The 8057-nt window shown below is 34.1% G+C and overlaps 1 protein-coding gene across 1 annotated transcript in view; it reads left to right on the top strand.

The window, feature by feature from the left end:
- LOC107588857 (heat shock factor 2-binding protein-like) overlaps window positions 1-5079 on the top strand; it is a 7161-nt gene extending 2082 nt beyond the window's left edge. The window contains exons 3-8 of the mRNA XM_016277096.1: window positions 622-725; window positions 1260-1409; window positions 1522-1663; window positions 1784-1901; window positions 4344-4447; window positions 4799-5079. Coding sequence (XP_016132582.1) covers window positions 622-725; window positions 1260-1409; window positions 1522-1663; window positions 1784-1901; window positions 4344-4447; window positions 4799-5031 — 851 coding nt within the window. The 3' untranslated portion in view covers window positions 5032-5079. The remainder of the gene's footprint in view (window positions 1-621; window positions 726-1259; window positions 1410-1521; window positions 1664-1783; window positions 1902-4343; window positions 4448-4798) is intronic.
- Window positions 5080-8057: the final 2978 nt, after the last annotated feature.

Below are 8057 nucleotides of genomic sequence, written 5' to 3' on the forward strand. Positions count from 1 at the left end.
TAAGGACTCAGCTGCTCGGATTGAGTAGGCCAGGTAATTCCACCAGGAGGGAACATTTAATTTAAAAGTCAGTGAAAGTGATTTTGTGCATCCTTGGGATGGCACAATAAAGCGATGTTCACTTGCAGAACGCAAGCTTCTAGAGGGCACACAAGTCTAAAGTAATGAATTTAGCTACAGGGGTGCAGAGCCAGTGGTGGTTTTGTAGGCAAACATTAATGCCTTGAATTTTATGCGAGCAGCTATTGATAGCCAGTGCAAATTGATAAACAGAGGTGTGACATGCATTCTTTTCGGCTCATTAAAATTAATCTTGCTTCTGTGTTCTGGATTAATTGTAAATGTTTGATAGAACTGGCTGGAAGACCTGCCAAGAGAGCATTGTAATAGTCTATTCTGGACATAACAAGAGCTTGAACAAGGAGTTGTGAAGCATGTTCCGAAAGAAAGGGCCTGATCTTCTTTCAAATCTGATCTTCTTCTGAAATTTAATGCTAATTCAGAAAATACAGTCTCAATTCAATTCTGAATAGTGCACAACCTTGTTTTACAGCATTTATAACAATACTAAATTTTAATTCTGACAGTTGTTTTAATAAAAGTTTCTTTATTGTTATATAGTTAAAAAGCGCAGTGACCGTGAGCAGCAGCAACAGAGAGAGGATTGTCTGCACATCCGCTCCAGACTAGATGTTGCTCTGAGCGAGTGTCAGAGAGAGAGACAGGTACTAAAATAGAGAGGAGAGAATGAGAAACTGAAGGGTCCACACTGAAAAGTTTATAGGAATGCGTCTGCACAAATAAGTTTGCATTAACATACTGTATGTCTATTAGTGAGGTGGTTCTCAACCAGAGGTCTGGGACCTACTAGAAGGCCTCACCACAAAAATGATGATTGTACATTTTTCTAGTTATGTCATGTTCTTTTTTTTATTTTTTTTACTATTTATGAGTAAAAAAAAATAATTTAAATTAATTGGTAATAAAAAGTGTAAAGCCTGAGGAACATTGAGCTAATGAAATGTAATTAAAGGAACAGGTCACTCAAAGATGAAAATGTAATTTATTTATTCATTATCCTGGGAGACCTTTGAATATTATTCTTGACAATGTGGAGTCTTGGGTTCAAAAATGTTGAGAACCACTAGTGTGTTGGTGTGAGAGAGAGGGAGAAATCTCTTTCCCAAATAGGTACATTATGGCTGTCTAGTTATTCATGTGTATATGTACTGTATGTATCTCCTCACATACATTTGTAGGAGAAGTTGGTTTTAAAGCAGCAGTTATGCGAGTGCAGAGAGGAGCTGCAGCAGCAGAAAGCATTTTGTACTGAGCTGGGCACTGCATCTTGCACCCTGCTCTGGAGTGCGTCCCAAAGGGAGGAAGCAATCAAAGACATACTGGCTGCTGTGAGTTTGTACCATTTTGGGAGTGGCCAGGTTGTTTTGTAAGTGGGAGGACATGAATTTTGCTTTACCTCAACCAGGTAAGAAAACTCTTCATACACTTGTGCATCCACAGGGTAAACTGGAGCCCTTCCTGAGCATTGCAGGTCAAACCTTGGAGACTTTCATCAAGTTTCTGAATGACGAGGCAAAGCCACAACAGAGTTGCAACTCAAAAGAGCATCATTTAGTTCTGGCTCTGGCTGGCGTTGTTACAAGTGAGGGCACTGAGTTTGTTGTTACTACTAGTTCCCTCTTACGGTCATAACTTATTTATATTCTATATTACCATCTCAAGAACGAAAGAAATTGTCATTTCATCTGTTCATTGGTTTTAGATATAGCTGCTGTGTCTTGTGGACGGGACTTCTTATCCTCTTCTGCCCACATCCTGTTGGATACTTTGTTGCAGCTGCTGTATCTAATGAAACCAGGAGTGTTTCCAAAACTCAAAGTGTATGTCACAACTTTAAATTACACATCCAAATATTACTATTTATGAATGTACAAAAAAATTTTGCACACACACATATATATATATATATATGTAAACATTTTAAATGGCATTTCCATATATGAAATATATTGTCATATGAAGTAAAAAAAAAAACTGTTAGAAACTAAAACAATTTCATATATTAACATATATATCTAGCATATACAAATATGTCTGTTTTATAAAAAAAAAAAAAAAAATTTTATTGGGGAAATATATACAGTACAGATAAGCTTAACAGAATTCAAATCAGAAGTTCCTCCGGATTTTCCTTATGTCCACATATTTTCTAACATACTATACAGAAAGTCCTAAAACAAAACAAGATAATTCTCCACCCGCCCACCCGACCATTCACCTACCCACCCACCCAACTACTCTCACTGTGTCTGCCTGATACCCGCCACATAGGGAGGAATACTAAAAAAAATAAATAAAACAAAACACCAGGGGTGGAATGGATCTTAGATCCAACTCAAATTAAGTCAACATCCCTCTCTTCCTAGTCTCCTCTGCCTTCATCCCCTAATACCTTATAAAGGGATCCCAAGTTTTAGAAAACTGTGTTCTCTTATTCTTTAGACAGAGCCGTATACGCTCCAAATGTAGTGTATTTGTGAGTTTGTCAAGCCACAGCTGGAAAGGAGGTGGCAGTTTATTTTTCCAGAATGTTAAAATAAGCTTTTTGGCCGTTAAAAGTCCATAGGAAAGAAATCATTGTTGAGACTTGGACAGGCAGAGCTCATGTCTTGAAACACCAAACACAATTAAAAACTCATCAGGTTCAATATGTTGTCTAGTAATTTCAGAAATTACATCAAAAATATTGCACCAAAAGCTTTGAAGACTGGGACATAATGCATAACTGTGAAGCAGGGTCGCCTCAGCCGTCCTGCATTTGTCACATTTTTGTTTTATACATTTTTGGATATAAATGTCTTGTAGATGTATATCCATACATCCTAAAACCCCTCAATGCATGTTGATATTATATAAGTAAATCTAAAAGATAGACATGTATTAGAGATGTAAAAAATTTATTACAAAACATATAAATATATAAATATGTTGTTGAAAAAAAAAACATCATACATACACTACCGGTCAAAAGTTTGGGATCAGAAGGATTTTTAATGTTTTTGACAAGAGTTTCTTATGCTCATCAAGGCTGCATTTATTTGAGCAAAAATACAGGAAAAAAATTAATATTGTGAAATATTATTATGATGTAAAATAGTGTTTTTCTATTTTAATATACATTAAAATCTCATTTATTCCTGTCAACAATATACAATACAGTTCAAAAGTTTGGGGTTGATAATTTTTTTCTTTCTTTTTTTTAAAGAAATTAAAACTTTTATTCAGCAAGGATGTGTTAAATTTTTAAGAAGTGATAGCAAGATCATTTTTGTCTTTCTTTTTTTTAAAGAAATTAAAACTTTTATTCAGCAAGGATGTGTTAAATTTTTAAGAAGTGATAGCAAAGATTTATATTGTTAGAAAAGATTTATATTTTGAATAAATGCTGTTCTTTTTAACTTTTTATTCATCAAAGAATCCTGAAAAAAGTATTGCAGTTTCCAAAAAAATATTTGGCAGCACAACTGTTGCCAACATTGATAATTCTAATAATAAATCAGCATATTAGAATGATTTATGAAAGATCATGTGACACTTTATACTGGAGTAACGGCTGATGGAAATTCAGCTTTGCATCACAGAAATAAATTATATTTTAAAGGATATTAAAACAGAAACCATTATTTTGTAACATTTAGCAACATTACTGTTTTTTCTGTATTTTTGATCAAATAAATGCAGCCTTGCTGAGCATAAGAACGGCTGATGGAAATTCAGCTTTGCATCACAGAAATAAATTATATTTTAAAGGATATTAAAACAGAAACCATTATTTTGTATTGTAATAACATTTAGCAACATTACTGTTTTTTTCTGTATTTTTGATCAAATAAATGCAGCCTTGCTGAGCATAAGAGACTTCTTTAAAAAACATTACAAGACTTACTGATCCCAAACTTTTGACCGGTAGAGTATATTTTCTATGGGTATTGTATATATGTAATTAACAATTAAATGTGAGAGTGTACATATAAAAATTATATATCGCTGTATACGTAACATATATGGCAATATTGAAATAATAATGAAAACGTTACTACTTTTTATTTAATGGTTACACCACATTACAATTTAGTCATGAATAAAAATGTTTTGAACTAGATTTTGAAAAGAAAAATTTCTTTATTGTGGACACTTACATGATGTTTATGCAATATGCAGTTTCTTATATGAAACTGAGTTGTTATTATTGTATACCATATTCGGAATAAGTTGACATGTGGTTCCTTCTGAAGTATGTGACTGTTTATTTTTGTGTGCAGATTGATGTTAATGGCTCTATATAACATCACTATTAGTGTGAATGGGCTGAAGCTCATAAGTGAGAGCCCTGGACTTCTACCTCTTCTGAGCACCCTTCTGGAAGGTGTGTATGTGTAAGTTTGTGTGTGAAGATTGAAGGTCTTTGCACACTGATCCCGACATTTTTGCACATTAAAAAATAAATATGACCTGTTGTGCCAATCACGTTTACACACTGCCTCCGAAACTTTCGTCCGTCATTTCGTCCGTGTTTTCGCGTCCGTAGCAAGCATTTTGATAGGAAAGGATGACAAATACGAAAAAACGCATATGAAAAATTTCGGGCTCGGTGTCCAAGGACCTATAGAGTTCATTTAATATCAGTTAAATTCCTTCTCAGCGCTGTTCATAGAGGATTATATTGAGCTCTCTAACCCCCTGACATGCATAGAAACTCTCTTTCTCTCTCCCACAGACCCTGACCCAGAAGTGTGTCTGCAGTCATTGAGGCTCCTTCAATCCTTACTGCTGGAGAGAGAGGTCATGTCACACATGACAACTGATTTTCGGCGCTCTTTTCCACTCAGTCGTATCCACCATCTAGCTTCAAGCCGCCACCCAGCTCTCAAGCAAACAGCTCAGGAGACACTGGAAGATTTGGCTAGCTTTACCAACTCCCAGACTAAAGACTCAGAGAAGGAGCAGTGAAGCCCAGGTCTTCATACTCCCTTAAAAAAGTAGGTCTAGGTCCAGCAAACCGCGTACTAATTCTGAGTCTTGGCCATGTTCAAACCTAGAGATTTCCAAGAATTAGTTTTCCTTCCACAGTTTGTTAGTTTAGTCACCTTGTTCAGTCTTAGGCCCTGGAAGTGTTAAGAAGTGACTTCGACAGAACTTTCTAAGCTTAATTTGTGACGTAAATGCTGAACATTTCTATAGATAGATGTGCATGTCTTTTATAAAATGCCAGAAAAGCTGTAACACATGCTTTCATACTCAGTGTGCCCTTTATATCACTTTATGCTCTGGATGAAATTAGCATCAAATCGATATGTGTGCTGCCCTTTCTAGCACACCCACAACATCAGCTGTCTCTGTAGTCTAGCCTACGTGGAATTCTAAACTTAAACATTGGAATGATAAATCATCCCTTTACAAGAAGCCTTACTTAGGATCATTGTTAGGACACAGCACAGCAATCAGCATATATGGGTCAAATGTCACAGAAAAAACTAAAGTGTGGCCCTTTGAGAGTCAGCAGCAATAATGTTAGACATGATGGTGTCTAGTGTATCTAAAGTTAAATGCAGTTAAATGATCTTTTAGTTGATGTTTTATTTCTAAACTTTGACAAATAGAATGTTCTTTAAAATGTTTGATTGTTTTCATTTTCATTGATTGCTTTGATTGTGGTATTTCTCCATTTCTTTTACAGTGTTCATTTATCTATATTATTGAGCAAAGATCTGTTCAGGTTAAACAATTAAAGGTGTTACAAGTTTTTTTTTACTCTTGATGGTTTGTCACACAAGAAGTTCTGTTCTGTAAAAGTGTTTGACACCAATTTGTAAGATGTTCATTTGTCCATCTCAGAGACATGCAACAATTTAAAGGCCATCGACCAGTTTTTTTTTTACATTTTTCTTTATTACATTCTAACACCCTACAATGTTTTTTGCTTTTTATAAATTACATAATCCTGTTTTTTTTTTAAAAAAAGCTGTTAATGGGAAGAGGAAAGGAGGTCATTTGATGAGATGAAAGCTGATGTCAGAGTTAATCAGACTAAAACATGAGGTCTTTGATGGGGGAGATTGTCGAAGAAGAGATCAGTTTAATTGATTGCTATAATGAGAGTACATAGTCCCAGTCCTTATGTCAGTTCAAATTTTACATTCTCTCTGTGAATGCATGTACAGGATGTCTCGATTTTTTTTAATTCACTTTTTAAGCAGAGGGAATCACGTCATTCAAGAAATTCAGGATATGTTTAAAGGTTAAAAGACGACCATAACCACCAACGTCTCTTGTTTTCGGGTATTGACTGCAGTCAATTTAAGTCAAGTGAAAGTCCATTAGCAGTCTTTTCCTTAAAATATATGTTTGTACAGTTATAGATAGACTATGCTTTAGTGGGATAGATGAGACTGACTAAATTATGAGATAAAAGAGATAAAAGCCATTGTCAGTGAAAGCTTGATGAGAAAGCCCCTTTCATTGATGTATCTTTTCTGCATTTATTTTTCAAATTCACAACTCTTTCTTTAGGTATTTTATTCCAAGTTCATTCAGTACAAAAAAAGTTACAGGTTTCTATGCATTTTTTCATGCATTTTACGCTGTTTATTATTAATTACAGACATCAGATGTTATGTTGCATCAAAAATACCCCCTACTCAAATGTAATATATGTACATATTAAACATGCATATATGATATATTGTCATATGAAGTAAAAAAAATATATATATATGAAACCTATAGAAAAGGGAACAATTTAATATATAAACACAGTCATGGCCAAATGTTTTGGCAGACATAAATTATGTGTTTTCTCAGTTTGCTGCTTCAGGATTTGTAGATTATTTTTCCACGTTTCTACGGTATACTGAAAAACAATGATAAGCATATCATAAGTTTTAAAGGCTTGTCACACAAGAAGTTCTGTTCTGTAAAAGTGTTTGACACCAATTTGTAAGATGTTCATTTGTCCATCTCAGAGACATGCAACAATTTAAAGGCCATCGACCAGGTTTTTTTTTACATTTTTCTTTATTACATTCTAACACCCTACAATGTGTTTTGCTTTTTATAAATTACATAATCCTGTTTTTTTTTTTAAAAAGCTGTTAATGGGAAGAGGAAAGGAGGTCATTTGATGAGATGAAAGCTGATGTCAGAGTTAATCAGACTAAAACATGAGGTCTTTGATGGGGGAGATTGTCGAAGAAGAGATCAGTTTAATTGATTGCTATAATGAGAGTACATAGTCCCAGTCCTTATGTCAGTTCAAATTTTACATTCTCTCTGTGAATGCATGTACAGTCTCGATTTTTTTAAATTCACTTTTTAAGCAGAGGGAATCACGTCATTCAAGAAATGCTGAAGAAATAGGGATATGTTTAAAGGTTAAAAGACGACCATAACCACCAACGTCTCTTGTTTTCGGGTATTGACTGCAGTCAATTTAAGTCAAGTGAAAGTCCATTAGCAGTCTTTTCCTTAAAATATATGTTTGTACAGTTATAGATAGACTATGCTTTAGTGGGATAGATGAGACTAAATTATGAGATAAAAGAGATAAAAGCCATTGTCAGTGAAAGCTTGATGAGAAAGCCCCTTTCATTGATGTATCTTTTCTGCATTTATTTTTCAAATTCACAACTCTTTCTTTAGGTATTTTATTCCAAGTTCATTCAGCACAAAAAAAGTTACAGGTTTCTATGCATTTTTTCATGCATTTTACGCTGTTTATTATTAATTACAGACATCAGATGTTATGTTGCATCAAAAATACCCCCTACTCAAATGTAATATATGTACATATTAAACATGCATATATGATATATTGTCATATGAAGTAAAAAAAAAAATATATATATGAAACCTATAGAAAAGGGAACAATTTAATATATAAACATACAGTCATGGCCAAATGTTTTGGCAGACATAAATTATGTGTTTTCTCAGTTTGCTGCTTCAGGATTTGTAGATTATTTTTCCACATGTTTCTA

The sequence above is a fragment of the Sinocyclocheilus grahami genome, unplaced genomic scaffold (genome assembly GCF_001515645.1).
Source record: "Sinocyclocheilus grahami isolate Dianchi unplaced genomic scaffold, SAMN03320097.WGS_v1.1 scaffold108.1, whole genome shotgun sequence".
NCBI classification, from domain to species: Eukaryota; Metazoa; Chordata; class Actinopteri; order Cypriniformes; family Cyprinidae; genus Sinocyclocheilus; species Sinocyclocheilus grahami.